Genomic DNA, 24,751 nt, shown 5'->3' with positions numbered 1-24,751 from the left:
CAATGGCTTCCATGGGGGCTAGGGGTGTCAATGGATTGGGTCTTGACCTGTACCGCATCCTACAGGGTCAAGGTTTGGTTACAAAGAGGGAAGTTCGATTAACTATCTGGGTCGGACTCATGAGGTCTGATTATTAAATGGGTCGGGTATGGTGTATGAAATTTTATACCAAACCTGGGACCGACCCAAGTTCCAAATAAGATATTTAATTTTCAATGTAAAAAACATAAGAAATATTATTTTTACCGGGTGTTGATTGAGTCTGGTTTATGTTTATCGGATGCGGGCATGATTTTTCTTATGAAAAATCTGGTTAAACCCAAATATGAATCCTATATCTGCACCACTTAATCGAATCCGGGTTTGTACCTAACCATTTTTGCATGGATCCTACAACACCCCTAATTAGGGCTGATGATGATGACATCATGTGAGCCCTGCTTGTTTGCACAACGAATGGCAGTGATTAAGAGAATGGACGCTGAGGATGCCAAAACACTAGGGACCAGTGATTTGGCATATCACTGATCAATTCACAGATGGTGGGGCTCATCATGAATGATAAAACCAACAACCAGTGACACTAATTTCTGACATCTCTTTTTTTTGTTCATGCGCGTGCTTGTATACCACCAAGCAATGCTGCCATTGATAATTAATGAACCCTCAGTGCACAGCATCGGGCTTTTATCATTTGTGATGTGGACCAGCTTAATCCTGGAACGCACGTATTTAATTGTCATGCACCTTCAAGCAGAAAAGGTTTTTTGGCAGCTAGAAAGATGTGGGTACCACCGGACACGCGGACACTGAGTTAAAAAATCTTTTTGAAAAAATAGGGCACGACGATGTGGTTTTTATTTTTTGATGATTAATAAAATATATTCTATAATAGTTGCATATATTAAAATTAATAAAAGATTATTAAAAACGCTAAAATTATGTCTATATGCGTTTGGTTCATGTCAACTTGTCATAGTTGTATCACCAGGGACAGGTTACAGTAGTGTTGATAAAGGTGTCTTGGCCATGTAGAAAACGAAGATGTATATATATATATATATATATATATATATATATATATATATATATATATATATATATATATATATATATATATATATATATATATATGGGTTTGAACCTGCAACGTCCCACCACAAAGAGATGTGCACTGACAGCTCCTACTAAGCACGCAGGTGGGATATCTGCTAGTAGCCAAAGGTGAATAATTTATAATGGGATTCAAATTCAATATCAAGTTTTGCATTCAAATCTGAGTCTCATCCCATTAGAAAAAAATCTGATTCCAACTAAAACCTGAACTCATGCCCCAAGGGGGGTTGGCTTAGTGGGGCTGAGCCTTGGCTGCTTGACAGGCAGTCAAGGTTCGATTCTCATGGGTGTCACCCCTCTCGCCTTTCTGCACAAGCCAATGCGTAGCATAGGCTCTGGGAGCAGGGATCCTAGCTTGGGAGTTTTACGTTGCCGGCATGACGATCATAGGTATGACAGACTGAGCCAGCACGACCAGGTCTTCGTACCGGGTGCAGTTTATTCGGGTTATAAATCCAAAAAAAAAACTAAAACCTGAACTTGAATGCATGTAATTGTCGGATTTGACTTAGATTCAGCTTTAGCTGATACTCATCTGACTCTGAATTCATATCCAGAACAGACAAAGTCTAACTGTTTTTTTTTGTGTTTTGAAAGGCAAGCTAGGGTTAGGCTGACCCCTAGCAGTTACACACTATACCATTGGGTTTTGAACCTGCAACGTCCCAACACAAGGTGACGTGCATTAGCTGCTCCTACCAGACAAAGTCGGAATGCCTAAATCCGAACCCTTCACATCCCTAGAGATATATATTATCCAGCTCCTTTGTCTTGAGAGCTTGTTGATGCCAAATGCCAGCAAGTCATATTTCTAAATCTCCACCACTTTTTTGTTAATGCTAAAAGTAAACTCTTATTTTGCATCAGTTGCCAACATATATGGCATGATACAAACTTTGACTTATTGGGTTCTATCTGCATTAGGGATGGCAGTGGACCGGGGGAAAGCGGGCCCCGCCCCGCCTCGCCCCGTTTGAACCGGGGATGGAGGCGGGGACGAAGGTTAAAATCCATCCCCGTCCGGGGGTGGAGGCGGGGATGAACGTGCACTTTTCCCCACCCCGCCCCGTTCCCGCCACGATCCCTGCCTCATCCCCGCCCCAACCACTTTTCCCCGCAATATCCCCGCCCCACCCCGTTCCCGCCACGATCCCTGCCTCATCCCCGCCCCGACCACTTTTCCCCGCAATATCCCCGCCCCACCCCGCCTCATCCCCGTTTGAACCGGGGATGGAGGACATGAAACGGGGATGAAGGCGGGGGTGGAGGATAAAATCCATCCCCGCCGGGGATGGGGGCGGGGGTGGAGGATAAAATCTTGAGGCGGGCGGGGGTGGAGACCTTGTCCCCCGCCCCGCCCCACTGCCATCCCTAATCTGCATCACCATATCACTGCTCTAAAGTCCAAAATAGGTCGTGAGGAAAATGATTAAGTAATTAGCTAGCAAATGAGAAACACTAAGAAAGCGATTAGAAAGCATGCTTCTCATATTATAGAATCACATTTCTTGATGCTTCCATCACTTTGGGGAAAGCATCAATTTTCAGGCTTTGAAAGTGCAGCGCTTTGGGTATGTATGGTCAAACTGGTTTCACTTATCCCTTATGTCATCCTTATCTTCATATACCTTCAAGTTGGTTTGATCAAATTAGACTGAATAGATACGATCTACATCATTCATTTAGTAAAGATCGACATTTAAATCGTCAAAATCGAATTTGAATGCAGGACTACTTGGTGATTAAAAAAGCGCCAGTTGTCTAAACACAAAATTTTTTTATTTAAAATATTATATCAGCGAAGAATTATGATCTAAGAGTCGATTCATATTAAATCAACCATGTTGAATCCATCTGTAGGGTCAAATTTGATCAAAACAACTTGCATCTTAAATCTTTAAGAGGGGTATGAAGAAGGGGGATGACATAGGCCGGGATAAGTGGAACCTAATTGTATGTATATATGGTCCAGCTGTTGGACTCATGAAAGAGTTATTGTGAGAGCACATCTGCCTTTGCTTTTATGCCTACAAACTGGGAGCAGATCCGGTGATCAGGCCCGAGTACCTCACAAAATACTCCGACACACAAAACATAGAAAATCATTGTGCATGTAGCAATTTTCTGTGTTTTGTGTTTTACACAGAAAATCGCTGCACATGGTAGCGATTTTCTGTGTTTTGTGTGGCCCCAACACTTCATAAAGCACTCGGGCCCGATCACCAAACCACGCCTCCTAGAAGCCCAAAAGCATTAACATTGAACATAAACATGTTATAGTCCATCTCTCTCTCTCTCTCAAAACTGCGAGGAACACGAAGGGTTGTTTCTTTAAGAAGATGAGGCAGTAACACATATTAGGCCAGGAAATGCTACCTTCCTTAAGGTTGAAGATAGAAATCTTTTGGTTAAATTTGCCTGCAAAATGGTTGGTTAATGAAGCCAAAGTAGCCCTATGGGTTTAGGGATGTAAAGGATTCAGATTTGTCCCGGGGTTGCCCGCGTGGCCAGTAGGGTGGTTGTTATGGTGCTGAGATGAAGGCACCGGATCAAACCCCACTGGTGCACGGGTGTGTCTGTAGCTTTCAGAGGTGGACCACATAAGGCAGGGCGGTCGTGGGGCCCCACTCGGGGTTTTCCTGGCTTCAACGAGGGTTCCTCGTCATAAAAAAAAAAAGATTCAGATTTGTGTCCGATGTGGAATACCAAATCCAACTATTTGGATGTTGACTGATCGGAGCTTGATTAGGATTCTATTGGAGAAAAGCTTGTATTGAATCCATTTTTTGTACTGGTAATGAGATTAAGATATCCATCAAATTCAGATATTTGTCAGATTGATAGCAAAATTCAAAACTGAATCGGAAATTGATTATTAATCAGAGTCAAGTTGGCTCATGGAATGTGACTATTCGGAGTCGAATTCGGCAGGAAATCTCCCTTGAGATCCCCATGTGTTTTAAAGAACATAGTTAAAAATAAATAATAAATAATTCATATTTGGAGGACAGTTATGTACCAAATTTATCATATTTTTTTTCTTTTTCACTGGAACATGGATGTGCCCCATCAGGTCATTGGGGTTTACGATCTGACACTCATCACACAAGATGAACGGATTCTGTATATAGGTGCAGAAATATCTGCATATATACTAGTTTGAACCATATGATAGTGCGAACCAACCATATGGTAGCAGTTAATTTGTCATATATTACATAGCTCCACGGATTAATTGGCATTTTATTACTTGTTGGTAAATGAATTTGTGAAAATATTTGATCCTCGAAAGACCTATGTTTCAACCAGTTAATTTTAAAATTGGAGATGCCCATGTGATCATTCAGATCTTTATTCCTGTTGTGCAAACAGAAGAACACTGAAATTTTTTATTACCAGGGGTCTTCCATGCTGAAAATTTTCCAAATGCAATGGAATGCCCTGGTTTGGAAGTGGGAAAAAATCTCATATGAAATGAAAATCTTACATGTGAGAAGTTCTCATATGAAAATTTTCTTGAAAATCAATTTGAGAGAGAAAGATTTTCATATCACTGTTTTTTTTTTCACCCCCATTTTTTCCATCATTTTCCAAGCCGGGGCTACCTCAATGCAATTTAGTGTTTAAACATGTCGATCTGTACTTATTAACAGAAAAGTGGTAGTGGTCTGGTAGCTGCCTAGCACCAGTGAATAGGTGTTTTAGGGTTATTTTTTGAAATTATGATCCTGCAGATGTGTTCAGTTAGAAAACAATACTTTGATCATATTTTTTCAAAAAAAAACAAACATAATTTTTAAGCGTTAAACATTTATAAAAATATTAGATCATCGTTTTTTAAACCATATAAAAACCTACTTGTGTGTCGAAATCAGACGATCCAAGAGTTAATTCTTATGAAGTCAAATATGTTGAAGACATCTATTTGGTCAGATTTACCAAAAACATGAAAAAACCTTTCAAAAGCCTAATAGACTGGCGGAAGGGAGCTACCACCTACTCATTTAACCTTTCATGTTCCTTTGCATTAGTATAAATAATTATGCTACATTCAGTTCAGTGGTGGAGACACACATGTAGGGGTGTCAAGGGATCGGGTTTGGTTCAGACCCAGTGGAACCAGACTTGGACCTGGTTTTTAGGTATGGTATTGAGTCCGGACCCAGATCTAACTATACCCATACCCAATAAAAATTACACGAACCACACCCGGATCATATCCGGTAAAACCATATTTTTATCATTTTTACATTGAAAATTTGTGTCTTAATCAGAACTCGAGTCGGGTCTGGGTCTGGGTCTGGGTCTGATATAAAATATCACAAACTATACCCGGGTACGTATTAACCAGACTTCGGGTGCGGACCCAGGTCTTAATCGGGTCTTATTATTTATCACCATACCCGGACCCTATAGGGTTTGGTTTGGGTCGGATCTGGATAAAACCGACTTGTTGACAACCCTACACATAGGGGCCAAGGTGGGCATGTGCCCACCCTGACCCAATCCCAACTTAAGGGGTTCGGCCAGGGTGGGCAATGCCCATCCTAGGACCTGACCCATGCGTAAAACCTCCCCGAACTCCAACTTCCTCTTTCCCAGTGAAAACTCTCTCTCTCTCTCTCTCTCTCTCTCTCTCTCTCTCTCTCTCTCTCTCTCTCTCTTCCCCAAAAAATTACTACGGTGGGTTGGTGGCTTGTCAAGGCTCTGTGGGTCGGGCTTGGAAGAGCTTTTCTCTCGTCTTCAAGTTCACGAGTTCTCTCGTTTTTTTTTTTGTTTCATTCTTGTTCTTTTTATTTTTTTCTAAGTGTGGACAGATTCCTTAGATGGGCTTTGGCCGGCTTGTAAGTGTGGTCTGTCCATCCGTGGCTTCTACCTTTCATTCATGCATTTCCACCAATCACCCTCTCTAGTTAGGGCTGGTAAAACGAGTCAAATGAGTCAAGATTGGGCTGTTCAGGCTCGACTCATTAAGGGTACACCCCAGCTCAAGCCAGCTTGTGAGCTCATCACAAGCCAAGCCAAGCTGAGCTGGCTTGTTTTCTTTTAAAAAATTATTTTGAGTGTTTTTAAGCTTGATAATATATATAATAAATATATAAAACACATATAATATGTATATTATATATAATATATATATAATGTATAATATACAAGTATATAATATGTAAAACAAGTCTATATGAACCGAGCCGAACGGCAAGCTTCTAGTCTCATTTCCCAGCCCTATCTCTAGTCATTCCCACGGCGAGCCACTCGTATGCTCATCCCATCCCTTTATCACTTCTACCTATTTTTGTGCAACATTGAAAGAAAAATATGAATTCATACTTGTGGATGACACCATACTTGAGATAGAGAACACTAGTAATCTTGTGAAGCTGAAATTTTAAAAAAAAAATCCAGACTATTAAAACTCTTGTAGATTTGTCTTTCAGTGAAAGTTAATAATTTTTATGAATGAATTCATAATAAGAGGTTTTGATTTTAAGGTTTTTGTTTTTATTTCAATTAGCATAATGTTTGTTAGGATTTAGGATTTAGGATTTATTTATTTTTTGCAAATAGCATGAATGTTTAAGTAGAGTTTTTGGGGTTTTTCGTATTTGTTTCCAATTAGCGTTAGGCATGACTCCATGAATAATGAATGCTTGATTTTGTTTAGAATATCAAAGGGTTTTTTCAATTAGCATAAATCTCTGTTTTTTAGGATTTAAGGTATTGATTTGGATTTTTCCAAAGGACATGAATGGTTAATTATAGTGTTAGATTTTTTGTGCTCTTTTTCTTATTTAATGTCATTAAATATGATTTCGTTAATGAATCATTGATTAGGGTTGTCAACCCCACTACTGGATCTTTGATTTTTGTTAGGATTTAAGTTGATTATTTTAGTTTTTCAAATGACATGAATATTTAATTAAGTTTTTTAGGTATTTTTTGTGTTTTTTTTTCAATCAACATTAAACATGATTCCTTGAATGCACTATTGATTTTGGTAATAATTTCAGAGTTTTATTTTTTCAACTAACATATATGAATGATGTTTTTTAAGATTTAAGTTATTTATTTATTTATTTTTAAATGACATAAATGTTTAGTTATGGTTTTAAGGTTTGTCTGTATTTTTTTCAATTATCACTAGGCATAAATCCATGAATAACGAATGTTTGATTTTGGTTATAATATTAGAGGTTTTTTCTGTTTTTATATCAACTAGTATAATGTCCTTTTTACTGTGCGTCTATGCCTGCCATAGTTCAGATTCCTGGCTCCGCCCCTTATTCAGTTCTGCTGTAATATGGCTCACATATTTTAGTTGTTTCTTACTTTCTTTTAATAAAATATAGAATGCTCTCTCTCTCTCTCTCTCTCTCTCTCCACGCACACATGGAGATAATGTTGCTAACAATTTGATGAAACATGAAACAGGAATCATCATAGCAACAAGGTCAGTCTCACACTTCCAAACCAAATAACAGAAGAACAATGAATGCTGCAACCTAAACCAACGAAAAGTTAAGCTTAAATTCTATATATATATTTTTTAAGGAGCTTAAATTCTATAGTTAAGACATCTCATGATTTCTCGGACGTGGGAGCATCTGGATCATATCATGGTGTAAAGGATATGTTCAGAAGTGAAAAAATGTTTCCAGGGTCACACAGAAACGGACCATACTGCATTTGCAGAAGTTGACAGAGACCCTTGTTTTCTAGGAGCTGATGCCAACTATTCCCATAGGAAGCAATTATGGCAGTTCATGACTCGCCTACCTGACTTTAGCATCTAAGGACACTAGCACTTCTACTTGATTCGCCTTCCATAATCTCAACCTAATAACTGAATATCTACTCTTTTTCTGTGAAAGGACTGAAGACCTAACATTTTTTTTTTTTTGATATTTACATGGAAAAACCGATCAGGACCTAGCTGCACTGGCTCTGCTTGTCCTACTTACGGTCACTGTTTTGACATTGTAAAACTCCATGGGCTTACCTCTTGCCCTCAGGAAATTACCACACTTTAGCATGGACAAGAGGTGATGCTCATAAGATTTGAACCTAGACCACCTGAGTATCAGCCTAGGTTGCACCACACTACGCCAAACCCCTTTGGGCTAAAATATTTTTTTAAAAGAGACCTAACTTGAATAGTCGATTTAGTAGTTTATGCTTGTTCTTTGTTTTTTGTTTTTTAACACCCTTTTGTCCCCCTCTGCGGTGAGTAAGGGGGACCTCAAGGGTTTTACCAACAGAAAACCTGCCAATATGTGGTTGGCGATGGAGTTTTTCCCTTGGCCTAACAAAAAACAAATAAATTAGTTTGGTCTACTTTTCTTTTTTTTTAAAGGCAAGCTGGGGTTAGGCAGACTCTACCAGTTATACAACTATAGCAATAGGTTTTGAACCTGCGACGTCCCAACATAAGGTGACGTGCACTAGCTGCTCCTACCAGACAAGTGGAGCCCCCCGTTGGTTAGGTCTACTCTTTTGTAGACATGGTAAAAAGGCAATATTGTCTTCCTTAGATTGTCAACAGCACAAAATACATACACGTATACTTATGTATGTATGTAGAGAGATACAAACGCTTGGCTACTTTCTAGAGCTGCACAAGAACCGAGCTTGAACAGGGCTTGAAAAAGTGTTTAAACTTGGCTTGAGCGCTAGCGGAGCTTGAACAAGCCTTGTTCAAGCTTGGCTCGGGTCAAGCTCAAGTCTGGCTTGGCTAGGGTTGAGCAGCTGAGTTCACTTAAAAATGATTTTGAAATGTATGTTTGAGAGAGAGGAACTGAACACGCCGCCTCCTGGCTCCTGTGTCAAAGACCCATACTCAGCATGTTTTTTTGTTCTTTACACAATGAACCTACTTATATACAATATTAGGAGGTAAAAAATGGCTATTTTAAGAAGGTAAGGAATTAATGAAAAGAAATCACTTTTTTTTTTCAAAAAATATTTTTTTATAGATCAAATATTACAGATGTGATCTACATGGTTTGTTCAGTAGAAAACCAGTTTTGAATATATGATTATGATAAGTAATTAGCTTGTTAAAGGGATTCAAAAATCAACAGCCCACAATGTGCCGAAATTTCACAACTCAAAAAGTCACGTTTTTACAGAAAAAAAAAAAAAAAACAGGACTTGATCCTTAGCAAACAAATTTCTAGCTCATTTAGTCCCTTGCCTTCATTAGTAGCAAATATTTTCTTATCAAATATGCTAATTAAACTTGGTCCGGTTTAATTAACCCTGTTCAAGCTCTGCTTGTTTATATATGCCGAGCTTGGGCTTATGCTCAAGCTTGGCTGGTTTACCTAATTGGACATATTAGATTCGAGCTTAAAAGATCCGAGCCTGACCCTAGCTTGAGCTTACTCGGCCCATTTCCAAGAGCAGAAGCTTTCTATCTTTTCAAGGAGTACTAACAAAAATCTGTCCTCGACGCCCTCCAACAAATTTCTTGTTATCATCACCTAATTAATTATATTGTTGACGCTCATCGAAAAAAACATTATATTGTTGATGAAACTCTGGCATTTGTACTCTGCCTTTGTCCGGCCTCTTCATCTGCTACCCAGTCCCCACTTTCTATACAACTGGGATTCCTTTATTTCCAATCTTTTTTCTTTATTTACCACCCTTTTAAATACTGTCTCCGTTGACAGTCTCTCACGTGCACACACTGAACCAAACTTGAGCACCCACCTGCTCATTTCTTACAACTGCCTACACTCTCATATATAAACTCAAGAGACCACCCATTAAAGCCACTGACATCCTTACACTCTTCCTCATTCCTTACATTAATGTCCTTCAGTCTTACTCTTCATTGTTCCATAGCCTTTTCTTGATTTTCAAATTTCAAGCTTTTGATGTTGGAGTTTGCTAAAATAGCCTTCTTCTTTCCATTAAATCTAGACTTTCTGGTGTGCTTGAATTTTTTTTTTTGTGGGTGTAATTTGGTTAGTCTAGTTTTTTGTGGGTGTAATTTTTTCCAATATTTTCCTCGAATTTGTCTGTGGTTCCATTTTCCACTGTTCACAGCCTTCCTTTTCTTCATTTTCAAAAATCCAAAAACTGGCTTGGGTTTTTTCCTTTTATCAGAAACCCAAGGTCTGATATATACATACAATTTCTGCAATATGGATTCGAACAGAGTTTTCTGGGTTCTTGTTTGCTTGTACTTTTGTATAGGTTCCCATGGAGGCAATTCGGATGTACTGGTTACATTCAAGAAGGCTCCTTTGCCTTTAACCACATTGAGTTCAGCAGCATTTGTTTTTGAGGTTTCATGGGGGAGTGATGGAGGGTCTTGCATCAATTGCAGTATCAAGTGCAAGGTAAGTTCATCTTTTCTGTAAAAAAAATCAGATACTACAATCAGTAAATGTTTAAGAACACTGATTGTTTGCTATTTCTTAACTGAAGTGCTTTCTTTTTGTTGGGTGGCTGCACGATTCTCATGTTTTAATGAACAAAATGCTATACAATTTTATTTGTGTAAAACGACGCTGGAATTGTACTGCTTCAATTAGTTACCTATACACATGCCTGTTTGCCTTCCCAGAGACATTCTGATTTTGCTCACCATGTGAAAAAATCCTACGTTAGCAGCGTGTTAATGCTAGTATTTGACACGCTTTTTATCACTCATGTCTGAGTTCCTTCTCTTTTGTACGATTACATGGATCTACTGTGAGGAAACGTATGGAAAAGGATGTCTTGCTCTTTTGTTCTTTAATTTTCGTTCCGTTTTCCTTTTTTTCATTTATTGCAAATGTAAATCTATCCATGTAATCAAAATGTGACTCTGAGCAACCATTTATTGGCTGTTTATGTCTTTGAAGTTCTCTTGATAGTTAGACAAAATGATATCATGCTACTTTTAATTTTCTATTATAAGAAATGTTATCCTCTGTTCAGACCTTGCTTCCAAAAAGATACATGGTTTTAAATGATAAAAGTTTTGGCTACCGTTTGATTTTTCTACAGGCATTTATTATGTTCCAATGAGTACATGACTTGCTGTGACTGACTTTAAATGTATGGAATCTATTTAGCTTGATGATCAAACTCCTAGAGATTGCAAAGAGAAGGCAATGTCTTATTCAAATTTGGGAGACGGAGAGCACAAATTTGAGGTCTGCATCAACGGATTAGGGCGAAGCCACTGTTCAAGCTACAACTGGACTATTGGTTAAGAAGCTATTCTCTTATTCCCGGTTGATTCAGTTCTTGCATGAATTGCTGACCTTAGAGTTTGTTGAATCTTTCTTGCAACTGCAAAAACGCCTAGTTTGTGGGTGATTTAAGCAACGTGCCAGTCACCATTTCATTTCTTTAATGGCCCTAAATGCCTGTCCCAGTTGGAAATTCGCTTGGAAGTTGTGTATGATTGTATAGTTTAGATCATTGGATTGACATGGATGACTCAACCTGTGTTGGCATGAGATAATTTGACAAGCTGGTCAGTTGGTTTTATAAAAGAAAGAAGAAAAAAGAGGACCTTATGGCAGTTGGACTGCCTAGGCAAATAATCGTCCAAGTCTACTGTAAGGTGCAATACTTTTGTACTCAACCAAGTTGAAATACAACTTTAAAGTCAACCTAACTGGTGCCATCAGAGGCTCAGATTGATCAAGCAACAAGATGTTTTTGCTTCTATGATCTCGCTGCAGGTTTCCCACAAAAAAATATGTTTCTTTCACCTGGAACAGCAGGATTTAAGATCATTGGGGAATTACTTATGAATCCATTTTTGTAACAGTCCAACATGTTCTTGTTTCTTCTGGTGTCAAGTTTTAACATGATTTAGTTGGATACGTTTTATGTTGATCAAACATGTTTTTCTTGGTTCTTCCAGTCATATATTCCCCGTTATGGCAGCTATAATTACATAAGAAAGAAATGGCATTTCTAATATTAAGATCTAGATTATTCTGCTAATGATTTTGGCTATTTTTTCTAACTATTAAATTCTCTCCAGATACAATTCATCCTACTGCATCAATTTCAACTGCAACCTCCTTTACAAGTGCATTAAATTTCTCAGTCATGATAACTTTCAATAAGCCATGCATGGGAGGAGGTGGATTTACTTGCTCTTCTGTTAGTTCTTGTAAAGTGAGTAGGCTACATTTTTATTTGTATGTCTTCATTTTGATTGATAAGCATAAAATGCTATTTCAAAGTTGTGGGGTCACTAGCTCTTCGACAATAATGCATCAGTTCACAAAGATAATTATCTTGCAATCTTGTCTATTTTTAGTTATTTGCTTCATTTAAAAGGGAAGTCTCATGTGCTCAACTGAATGCAAGTTTTTTTGGGATTGTGAAGCATGTGCTTAAAGATTGTCATGTATCATGTGCAAGAAAGAGGTCTTAACAGTTTCTTTCATAATATAGATCTTGAGGAGCAGAAATATGGTTTCCATACTATCAACATGTCCTTATGCCTTTGTGATGACATAAACAGTGGATTTTGGATTTTAATAAAGTTTCAAAAAGTATCAAATGCTTAAAGATTAAAGAGGCTGCTTTATTATGGAAAGTCAATTTTGGAAACAGTCTCTTAGTCCTTGAAACTAATCTTACTGCATATCATGTTTGACAAAATAGTTCAATGCAATACAATTATACAAGTGCTTTTTGAAAAATTGTACCTTTCTTCCCTGGATTCAGTAGCAGTAATCTTGATAAGTGAGGGATCATATTTCAAAAATTATTTGACAACCAATTTGAAGACTTTTTTACCATCTCCCAGCATTTGACAAAGAACCCCACAGAGATGCCATCATGGTCATAGGCCCATCCTCGTTCATGGAACTAACTGAACCATAAGAACTTACCCTCTTCCAAAATATTCTCATAGTTCCTATGGATGCAACAATTATCATCACTTGTAAATCCATACATAAATGGCAAGTAAACTATTAGAATCATGAATACGGGGATATGAATCTCTATGGATTGGTTAAAAATCCAAATTATTCCATTTGCTGTCTCCTTTGAGCCTGTAAGTTTCTGGTAGAGGATGTTCATTAGCAGCTTGACTTCAATCCTTCTTAAGGAAATCTGAAGCAAAGGATGTCAACTTGAAGCTTACTCCAATTTAGATCTGTTTGACCTGTAGAAATGGGATTCCAATATTGACAGAAATGGAAATTGAAGTAAACTTACTCTATGAAAAAAAGAAAAAGAAAAAATAAGAAGCTGTCATATGAGATTCATGAAGATACTACTTCATGCCCTTTGGAATCTGATCTCCATATGTTTATTTTGGTATAGTCATCAGCTATGTCTGAGTTTCTTTAGGCAAGCAGTAAGTTATTGTTCTGTGAAACACTTCAAAACACATAGGTGAAACAGTTATTACTTAATGCCTCCTTTTTTACATAAGAATTCTAAGCATTGCATCCTCCTGATGAACACATTTTCTGTAGACATTATTTGAAACAAAAGTATCCAATCAAGCATGGTTACCATTTCAAGATATGTCTGATCTAGATAGGACCCAGAAGCTTGGTTTGATCAGGTTAAAGCTGCTCAGTAAGTGGGTGAAAATCTATGTATGCACGAACACGCATATGCTCATGTATGCACATAAAAACACATGCTCATGCATGCATAAAGACATGCCACAATGATGGGCTCCAAGGCTAAAGTTCTCCCTGGCTGACAAATCTCTGGACTATTCTTGTTCTTCAATATGGGTGTAAATATCCTACACTCAAGTTTGGTGAGGACTAACTACTTTCATAAAAATTATACAGGGCTAGTGTCTTAGAAGGTACACTGTTTTGAGTTAAAAACCCATCAATGCTAATTTATCTGAAAATATCAGTGCAGACAAATATAATACTTTCCACTGTATCTGTTTTCAAGGATATTTTGGGTCTAATTAACTGGGCTTCTATATCACATGAACTATCCATTGTTCGCTCTACTTTATCTCCTTATATATGTAATGAAAAGAACTCTAAGATAGCATGTGACATAAGTAGGCAGGTTTCTACTAAAATAAAGCAGTTTTTTTTGCTTCAGATTACAATGTTTATTACATAAAGATTATCAACTAAATTTAGCTAATATTTATAGTGATACATGGTAAATATTTCTTTTATTCCCACCATTGTAGATAGGTCTTTGTGTTTGTTCATGTAACTCAGATATCAGTCATGCATCAATTGTTGCTAATTTTATTTTGTCCATTTAACAGCTTCTTGTTTATGGGCCTGGCAAAGTTATACCATCCACACTTAAGGTTCTCCAGTCAGATCTGAAATTCTCAATTCTTGTGAGTTTGTCCCCTACTGTTCAGTATGGAAGGGTGATATTGGCAATGCAAAGAGGTTTTTGCACAGACGCTGCTCGAAATAGGTTTCTCAGAACAGCAAATTCAACATATTTCTTGCACTTTGGTATGTTGCATTATTTGATTCTACACCATAATTATATTTTAACATTTGTTTTCATCAACCAGTGGGGGCTCCGCTCATCTGGTAGGAAGAGTTGGATAAGTGTTTTAAAAGGATGGGGTCTTAATTCCATCATCTTTGTTATGGGATAAAAACCTTTTGTTTTCATCAGAAAAGCTTGGGTTTTAGCATTTGCAAAATGTTTATACATGTTATTCAATCTAAAATGATTGAGGTTAACGTTTTTTCTTCATCAACTAATGTAAATTTGACTTCTTTGGGAACGATTTGCAATTTGGAGATGTACATAATTTGCAATATGCAGGTTCTCTTGTAAGTATTAATGGCTTCATTCCACAAAAGATCATGGATTATATTGTGCAGAAATGATTATGGTTAAACCTGTTTTCTTAGAGGTTGACTTTGAAATGAATAGTCAAAAATTTGAAATCTGTTTAATGTCTTCTATTGTCACCTTACTGCTTAATGATACCTTTTATCACTGGGTTTTATCAGACAGGAGGACACCGTTTGCCAATTTGACTGCACGCATTCCCACAAAGCTGCTTCAACTAAATGCCAAGACAAGGGTGGTTGAGGTATCCAACAACAGCAGGAACTTGAAGATTTATTTGGTTTTCTCGGCTCCTGTTCTAAATTCATCATCTGAAATTCTAAGTGTTCTTCATATTAGTAGCGGCCTTCTCATCCCTGTTATTGCGAAATCCCTTGGGAATCGTCGGTTTAGTTTTATGGTGAGTTCCCATAAATTGTGGATAATACACTTACTAGTAGCAAGAGCTTCATGATAGTTATGTATTTCCATTCTACAAGGGAAGAATTCTTGTCTGTTGATTGATAGAATTCTTACTATATGTTATGTCTTGTAATAAGTCTTAATTGCATAAATTGGGAATGATTAGAGTTGCAATTTCATGACGAAGAGAGCTTGTGTTCAAATCTTGTGATTACCAAAGGAATACTTTAGTCATTATTATTATTGTGCTAAAGGCCCATGAAAAGTGAGACTCCTTCTTAACCTTTTTTACTTATCGGAAGTCTTTGTATTCAAAGAGTAGGAATCTTATGGTAAGACTTTTACTTTCTCTGATTGTTTTAAAGTTCTTCTGAATTAGGCCCTCATCTCATTTCAACTTTCAAAGGTACTATTGCTTCCTAACAAAGTTCCTCTATCCAAAACATTTTGAATTTAATACATATCCTACTTTTGTAAATATTGTTTTTCATCTACTCCTAGAATTCTATTTTGGCAGTTCTCTTTCTGCGTATATAGTCTTTAGAGTGATGTGCTCTCTCTTTCTCTCTCTCTCTCTCATGTCAACACACACACACATGTATGTGTGTGTGTGTGTGTTAGGTGTAAAAATGGGTGGGGAACAGGTTGGATCATGTGTTATTTATGTATTTATGCTTGTAATCTGTCACCTGCTTGTGGGTACGGGTACGGATACAGAGGGTACGACACGGAAATTTTAAAAAATGTAGGTTTTGGGACACGGCTATATATATTAAATATCACATAAATACAAAATAAATTCAAAATAAACTAAATATAAGCAAAATATATATGCTATATCTAAAAAATATATTATATACTGAAAATATAAAGTTATAAACTGACAATATAATGATAAATTAATTACAAACTTGTATGCATGGAGGGTAAAATTGGCATGTCCAGGTGTCGACATGTGTCGACACGGGAACATGGGTACAGAGGGAAAAATGGAGTGTCCGTGTGACATTTCTTGTAATATGTATTAGGGTTGAACCTGAAGTTTAAGAAATATGTCCAAGACTGAATCCAGATTCAAGTTAGGTCTAATGAAGTAGAACAGGAGCCTTTATATGTCATCATTTTCATTATGAAGCCTTTATCCAATGACATGGTTAATTTTGGCAATATTTCCCTCCATTTATCCCTATCTAATGCTAAAAACCTCTTAGAGACAAACTTGGGATTTGCAATCCCCTGTGAGATCTGTTTAGGATCTTGGTGTGCTTTTCTATCAGACAGGAAGGCCTATTGCACAAACTACACTTCGTAGTAATTGCTACCATTTTGTGATTTATTCCATCTATTCTATTGACTTGAGTAGAGGAAGATGTATGTTGCATTACAATTTTGAATCAGAAGATAGACATTGAATAATTGTCCACTCCCAGTGAACATTAGCCCCCTTTTCCTAATTTTTTCAGCTTGGATTGCATCAAGACTTTGTATTAGTGTTTTCATATAAGATGTGTAATCTATCTTATATGATTATCATTATTATTTTTTTATTGCTACTATTCCTAAACATTCTATAATGCTTTCAGTCCTAACCTCACCTTTCTTTCTTAATCCATCTTTCTCTTGCATGTGTGTACCTGTGCACATATATCACGGTTGCTATTTACAACAGCGTGCACTTCTTCTTGAAATATGGTCATCATGTTATCTTTTGATGGAGAATGATGAAACTCCTTGATCATATCCTCCCTCTGCATATGAGAAATGCAGGTACTCTCAGTGTTAAATGTTAAAATTGTACATATATACCTATACATATGGTGTATCTATGTATATGTGTACATACCAATGTATGTACATGTATTATATACATATATACATATGTATATATAGTATATATGTAGTTATATATTTTTTCTTATTCTTTTATTTTTTTATCTAGTTCTATTTGAACTAGATTCAAACTAGTCAACATGTTGTTGACTAGTTTGATAGCCATTGGAGCTAGTCCAAAAGCTGCAAATAGAGCCTTTGGACTAGCTCCAATGACTCTATTTGAGTCCCCTCTTGTATATATAAATAGGGGTGATCCCCATCACATTGTAACAATGTGTCTTGCATTTTGTGGATTGAATAAAAATTTTATTTTATACTTTTGAGCCTTCTTGTGTATGCCCTTTTGTGGGCTTTGTTGGTGTACCCTTATTGGACACTTGTGCTTGTCCACTTGGATCTTTGGTGGACACTCTTGTTGATTGAAGGCTCTTGTTTCATTACACTAAAAGCATGTATTGTTCCTCTCCCTTATGTAAAGGATAGTCAAGGTAGGACTTGAGATTTTGGAGTCGATAGCAGGTAGAGTCTTTAAATTGTATCTTAGTTTCTATCATTGAACACTGGCTAACACCATTGAAGTTCAGAGAAAATCAAAGGAAATTAACGGTGTATATAAGCACACGTCCTGGAAAATAAGAAGTTTTATGAGAAAATAATCAGAAATGAAAATAAAGTAAAATAGGAGAATATAAAACAAGGATAGGAGGATGATCTCGCCAAATTTGGGTTTCAAGTCCACTTTATTTGAAACTCAATGGCAATCTTTCAGTCCAAGAGAGTTATTTGCTAACAAGCTCTATAGAATGGATTACTGTTTTGGGTAATGAGGGAAAGAGGGGGAGTAAGAGGTCTTAGAAGTATGCTATGAGTGGCTTCTCTCTTCTCTTAGGACTCAATCTCTTTTCTAAGATAGCTGGTGCGGGGGGAGAGGGTGCAAGGCCCTTTTTATAGATTATAATTGATGAATTGTTTGAATCAAGGATCTATATACAATGATGGCATAGCTAACTAAATATGATTGGTTGGGATTTTGAGGGCTATAATTAGTTAAGTTGGTATAGGTTGGGATGATGCATATGTTGATTTAATTGGCATTTTAAGATCTTTTCAATAAACTTGGCTCAGTTTAGCGTAAACAATAGATAGAGCATTTAACGGCTTATCTCATGGTTAAACTTGAGGAAAACGACCCATAAATATGAAAGAGAAGGATAAGAAGTTTTCCAAGTTATAAAAGGATAGTGATGTAAATGGGTTGGATTTGATTTGGATATGAACATTACTGAATCCAGCGTAATCAACAGGATTCATAGTTAGATCCGCATATGCTACTATCAAATCTGAAAGTGATTAGCAATTTAAGCTAATCAGATGCATTTTTATGTGTATTCAGATTGGGATCTGAGTTGAATCTCGATTCATATTTGTGTATGGATGCAAGACTGAAACCCTATACTACCCATTTAGTTAACTAGATTTGGAATGCTTAGCTGAATTTGCCTATGTGGTAACCAGATGATCAGATATGTGAACCAAAGTTGATCTGTTGACATCCTATTTAATGACAAGGTAAAAGTATCTAACAAAAAGATAGCTTGACATTAGATTTAGCTATCTTGTCATTCGGGCAATAAGCCTACCTTTAGGCTCAGACTGCTTGATAGATTATCTTCCAGAAGATTTAACTTTACGATCCCACACTGAATTTGAGTGATTTTTATCATACTGGGAAGCTAACACTTGAACTTTAGTGCTCCTTTTGTACAAATGCTAAACACAGCAAATTGAGGGGCAAAACAACATATCCTAGATCAGATTTGGGACACTAAGTGGGCCCTTAGGACAAACATTCTTATTTATAAGGGGTTAGAATTGCGGTCTGCAGAACCCAGTACGCAATGCTCTCGTATTGGGTCTCGAGCGGGAATGTCACTTGAATTCATCTGAAAGAATTTGATTGGGCTTCCTATGGAGTTTCAGCTCAAACTGATGCTAGGACTATGTGAGGAAAATTATATGGTTGGGGTTGCCTCAAAATCATGAGGAAAGAAATCATGCCTATTCTTTATATAGTGTGGTTTCCAATTTTTAAATAAATTCAAACAGGTGGGTTCAGATTATCTTATAGCTTCCTTCCACCAAGCGACTAAGGAATCTCGTGTCTTGAGGATTCATTTTTTGCAAGGAAGATTTTATCCTGCCATGGGAGCATATTAACAGGCTTTTGTTTTCACCCTCAATGGTTGAGTGTGTGATTTGATCAGTTTAGTTATTGTGCGGCTACGCAACACTGAAGGCTGTTGAGTAGCGTTGATTTCTTCTACGTAGATGATTAAGTGTGTTATTTGATCAGCTTGGCACTCAAGCAAAATAGTGGCTGTTAATCTTGTGAGTTCACAAAAACATGCATCACATGTATTCCAATAATATGAGTGTCAGTTTTTTATTATATTTTTATGAAGTTCATGTCTGAAATCATGTGGTGTAAGCTTACATGGTTTCATAGATATTCAAATCCTTAATGCATTTGTTTGGGTTTGTCTGCTCTCCAGGTGAATAATATATCAACCATTGCTGTAGTCACAATAAAACTGCAAAGAGATGCTATAGTTAGTCGACAAGGGACTTTGGTTTCTGCAACTGAACCATTCACTTTTTTATACGGTACTTCTTATGCTCTAAGAATGTGTTAAATGCTTATGGTATTTTTTCATTGCATTCTTGTTGGAGTGATAATTATCTAGAAAATTGCTATCATAATTATTTGATGCAAAAATAAAGGCATATGTATTGCAGCTCTTCAGAGTGTTTTTTTTCTCAAGAGCAATATTTATATTTGTTCTGTCACTCTCAATGTTTCAATAAGTTTGTATGGAGCATGTTTCAGTAAGAGCAATCTATTTTACATGCACATATTTCTTGCACTATTTCAATTTATATAGTTTTAGTCCGTTCAAGGTATTAGAGGTTTATTGAAAATCAAGAATATATCAAGTTGAATTTTTCAGAGTAATTACAACTTTTTAAAAAATATTGCACATTTTCTGCATTCTTATGACAGAGATTGTCATTTTCACTAATTATAGATGTTTGCATGTTTGATCTGATGACAATCTGTGAATTCCGAGCAGATTCTCAAAGGCCAGCAGTGAGGTTGACCACTACATCAGAGACAAGGACTAGAGACCATTGTTTACCAGTACTGATAAAATTCTCAGAGCCGGTTTTTTATTTTAATGCTTCTGCTATATCAATTTCAGGAGGTCATTTGCTAAGGCAAGTTATAATGATTGTCAATGAAGTGTTCAACATATACCTAGGTTAGTAGCTTTTTCGCACACTTAAGGCCTTTATACTCATTGCCCTAATTTTTTTTCCTTAAATACAGATTTGCTGAAATTAGCTGGAGCCAGTACAGTATATATGTGCATGCAGATGACTCTATTGTGTCAGTGAAGATTCCTGAAAGTATAACTGCAGATGTTGCAGGAAACAAGAATCTAGCATCAAACCTTCTACAAGTGATGCATTGTAAGGAGGTTCAAATTTAAATGTGTTACTAGCACATCTAGTAATAGATTAGTTAACCAGTTTTCATTATGGTAGATTGCAAAATGGCCATAACAATATGCCTAGTTTTCATTTAGTTTTTTAAGTGATTTAGTATTTCACTCTGCATATGTATTCATGTTCACATAGGCTATATAATAACATAATGTTGCGTAGAGAAAACTGTCACTAGAATATCAGAATGTTGTTTAATGTGATGTATATGATCTTTGTCATTTAAATGATAATTAAACTGACTTAACAAGTAGCAAAAGTCATAAACATAATTCTATGTCTAAGTATGTGTAATAGATTTCATTTTATTTGCCCTATTATGTGCTTCAATTGATTTTCTCACTCATTGCATTCAAACCACACATATATACACGTGCACATGCACACACATGTAGTTCTTCCCTTGTTTCTTGTAGGCTATAGGTCATTGAACAAAAGATTGAATGACTTTGAATGTGGCATGTCTATTGCAGATTCAGTTCCTACAGTCTCTGTGGTATTCATTACAATCACCACTGCTGCTTTTGCTTTAACATCTTTAGCTGCTGGATTGCTCACAGCTGCAACTGCAAGCCTTCAGTCTTTTGGGGCATTTTCGAACTCTTTGCCGTCATGTCTCCCTTATGATCCATCAAGAAATCTCATAGTATGTGACCAAACACATGTAGAAATGTTAATCATGACTTTAATTAAGAATGATGAGCTTTAACTGATTATGTTTTCTGTCTTTTCCTTCAGAGAACTGCTTGCCACATTCAGGTGTTTGCACTATCAAAATTTCTACCAGTTACCTTGCCTGTTGAATATTATGAATTTGTTAGAGGTTTGCAGTGGAGTATCCCTTACCTTAGTCTATCCTGGGAAGCAGAGCATTTCCAAACCATCAAGGTAGATTCCAGTTTCCATGTTGGCCCACTTGTAAAAGGCTTTGAGAAAAGAAGAATACAAAGTTTGTCCATCATTCAAGAGGGAAATGACACACTAGAAGCAGGTGGTCCACTGTCAAAGAAACTTTCACCAATGGAATATGCATCACTTTTTGAGGTTTAAGGCCCTCTACATTTTCCACTTTGGTTCTGAAGTTCCTTTTCAATTTCATCATCATAGTCTGGTTTTCTTATTTTTGTATATTTTTAGAGCCAGAATATGAAACCCGAAGCAGAGATTTTCATGGGTACAAGGACTTCCACAGGGTAAGCTGGCAATGCTGTTTGCATTCTTTCCAGATCCTCTCCCCTTTGAGCATGAGGTTCTTGCTATGAACATAACTTGGACTTCTCTTTTGCCTATATTCTTTTTCGAAAATTAACAGTCAATCTATAAACCATAGTCACCTGTATCGTTAAAGGTAATTTCTCAGCAAGGGTATTTCTCTGAGAGATTTTCAAAAGTTGATAAATCCCGGGAATATCTCGGGAAATCTCGGGAGTTTAAAATTTTGAAAAATATAAATAACAACAAAAAAACTAAGAAAATAATAAGTTTTGCATTATTTTTCTTTCAAAAATATAAATAAACATGTTTTAAAGGTTTTAAAATATAAAAGAAGCAAAAAAAATGGAAATGCAAACTTAAAACAAAAAAAGAAAAGAAATTTTCTAAAAAATATCGCGATAATATCACGATATTTTTTCTTTTGTGATATTTTGAAAATATCTCGATATATTCCCGATATTAATGACTACCTTGAAATAGTCAATAATATCGTGGTATTTTCAATATATTGACGATATTGGTGACAGTGCTATAAACCTGGTACTTTTCTTTATCTTCCAAAATTATGTTTTCCACCTAGATCAGTGAATTTTTTTCTATTATCTTATGGATATTCAAAAAGTAGTTTGACAATCTGTTTGGAAATAGATATAATTATGTATATTTTTTTATGAATTTTTATCTCTCAGGTGGCAAGAATTCATGAGGAACATGTTCTGGTTAGCTGTAATAGGAGGCAGTTTGTTGTTGCTCCATGCTACAGCTCTTCTTATTCTTAAGTTGAAAAGGAGAAATTTAAAAGTGAAACATAAGAGTTATGGAGCACTTGTGCTGCCAAGATTTGAGTTATTCTTGGTAATTCTCGCATTGCCTTGTATATGCCAGGCTGCTGCTTCACTGATCAAAGGTAACTGCAGGAGTTGTTGTTACAGTTTTGCTGAAAATCTGATCAATAATAAAAGTAATATTTCACTTCTGGTCATGTAATCATGCTCTTTTATTTATTTTTGAGGTTTTTTCTTTTGGGGAATCTGTGTTTCAAGAAGACTAGCAATGCCCTAGGTCTCGGTAAAGGCATATTTGCCCCTTCAATCCTTTCCTTCCTGCTATCAAGTTGGAAAATTTAAGTCAATCTTCTGTCTTCCATCAAGATTGGGATGATATTTAGAATTGTCTTAAACCCATCAGGGTCCAAGACTTAACCTGCTTGGTTGGTCTGAGGCATTGATTGATGCTCCAAATCTGCTTGGGATAAGGTGGCCCCCTTTATCCCACCTGTATCAAAATTTCAACGCATTAAATTTTTTCTTCTAATGGCGTTTCAGGACTTTGCTAAAAGGTTAGGACTTAAGGATATATAATATCATATTCCTATAAGATTTCGTGTGTGTTGGATTTTACTGCAGTACTTCAAAATGGAGATGAGATGTAAAGAACAAACTAGGAGTTTTAGACTGTCATCATTCCTGTGCACATATTTGTTTGGGCACATAACTGACATCTGCTATGTTGGCTGCAAGGAGCAACAACTTATGGCAACCATGGGTCAAGTTGCTTCTTCTTTTTTTCGTTATTGATGTATACCATCTCCCACGCAATTGTTGCTTATTGTTACGTGTTCATTATTAGTGCATGCTAATTTCCTGTGACATGCTGGATTTAATTCATTCCAGGTGGATCAACAGTGGGTGTTGTTGTTGGTGTTCTGCTGCTTGGTTTCTCATCACTTTGTGTACTATCCTTGCTATTATTCCTCACAGTAGGAATTACCATGGGTAAGCTACTTCAGTACAAAGAAGTTCATCAAGAAGGCCAGACCTTCCATTGGCATCAAGAACTCATAAGAGTTATCTTGGGTCCTGGTAAGCAAGGGCAATGGACATGGAAGAACCAACCAGACTCGGTGCAGCTCACAATGCTTGGTCCTTTATTTGAAGATCTGAGAGGCCCACCAAAATGCATGCTTTCTCAGTATGTTGGACGAAAATCTGAAAATCATGGAGACCATATTATTGCTTCTGATGATGAGACCGAAGATGCAGAATCACCTTTCATCCAAAAGCTCTTTGGAATCCTTAGAATTTACTATATTTTGCTCGAATCCATCAAGCGCGTTACATTTGGATTGATTGCTGGTGCTTATTCCCATCACACTCCATGTACATTTCCTGTTCTCTTAACCTTCTGCATTACAGCTTTTCAGCTTCTTTTCGTGGTTCTGAAGAAGCCTTTTATCCGAAAAATGGTGCAGTTTGTAGAGATTATCACTGTCACCACTGAAGCAGGAGTTTTTGCGGCATGCGTTGTTCTTGCGGAGAGAGATTTTACACTTGCAAATGATAAGGCTCTCGGTATATTTATGATACTTATGTTTGCCGTTGGCTTTATTGCGCAAATAATCAATGAGTGGCATGCTTTGATCAAGCAGGTCTTGAGACTGAGCACCAATGGCTGCTCTTTCTCCAACGGACTAAAATCAGTTTTTACAGGGTGGTTGTTGATTCTCATCCCATGTAAACTGTTAGAGAAATGGGACAGTCAATTATTTATCGATGCCAAAGGTGGTGAAAATGAAACAGCTGTTTCATGCAATCAAATCAAGATTCATGAAATTGGTGCGTCTGGAGGAACCCCAGTGAGACAGTCAGAGAGCTCAAGTTCATTGGAGAAGCCATGGATGAAACAACTGAGAGATTTGGCAATAGCTAGCTTTAGCGGAGAAGGAACTGAACCACAAACAGATCCTTCTAGCAGTGAGAATCCGAGAAACTTGAGAAGTCACAGTCGTGCAGAATTATACAGAGATCTTGAAACTATTTTCTCCCCTGGATCTAGGTGA

The 24,751-nt window shown here is 36.8% G+C and overlaps 1 protein-coding gene across 1 annotated transcript; it reads left to right on the top strand.

Annotated features, from left to right (window-relative positions):
* The first annotated feature begins 2 nt into the window (after nt 1–2).
* On the top strand, nt 3–24,751 carry LOC149815585 (uncharacterized). Its single transcript, XM_089990577.1, has 13 exons — nt 3–72; nt 10,321–10,466; nt 11,187–11,267; nt 14,345–14,477; nt 15,060–15,142; nt 19,686–19,797; nt 20,265–20,409; nt 20,522–20,664; nt 21,171–21,343; nt 21,436–21,741; nt 21,835–21,890; nt 22,602–22,819; nt 23,586–24,751. Exons 1-13 carry the CDS (start codon nt 3–5, stop codon nt 24,749–24,751), a joined length of 2,832 nt encoding a protein of 943 aa, XP_089846703.1.

This window comes from Nuphar pumila, chromosome 15 (genome assembly GCF_984573655.1).
Source record: "Nuphar pumila chromosome 15, dmNupPumi1.hap1.1, whole genome shotgun sequence".
Classification (NCBI taxonomy): Eukaryota; Viridiplantae; Streptophyta; class Magnoliopsida; order Nymphaeales; family Nymphaeaceae; genus Nuphar; species Nuphar pumila.
Note: the sequence above shows the minus strand (reverse complement) of the source record. Positions and strands in the feature narration are given on the sequence as shown.

What these genes read in the sequence shown, in the direction of transcription:
- LOC149815585 (XM_089990577.1), top strand. Translation starts at nt 3, where the DNA reads ATGGCTTCCATGGGGGCTAGGGGTGTCAATGGATTGGGTCTTGACCTG. An exon ending in ATCCATCAAGAAATCTCATA is followed by an intron (nt 21,344 to 21,435) that starts GTATGTGACCAA and finishes CTTTTCCTTCAG; the next exon opens with AGAACTGCTTGCCACATTCA. An exon ending in TGCTGCTTCACTGATCAAAG is followed by an intron (nt 22,820 to 23,585) that starts GTAACTGCAGGA and finishes AATTCATTCCAG; the next exon opens with GTGGATCAACAGTGGGTGTT.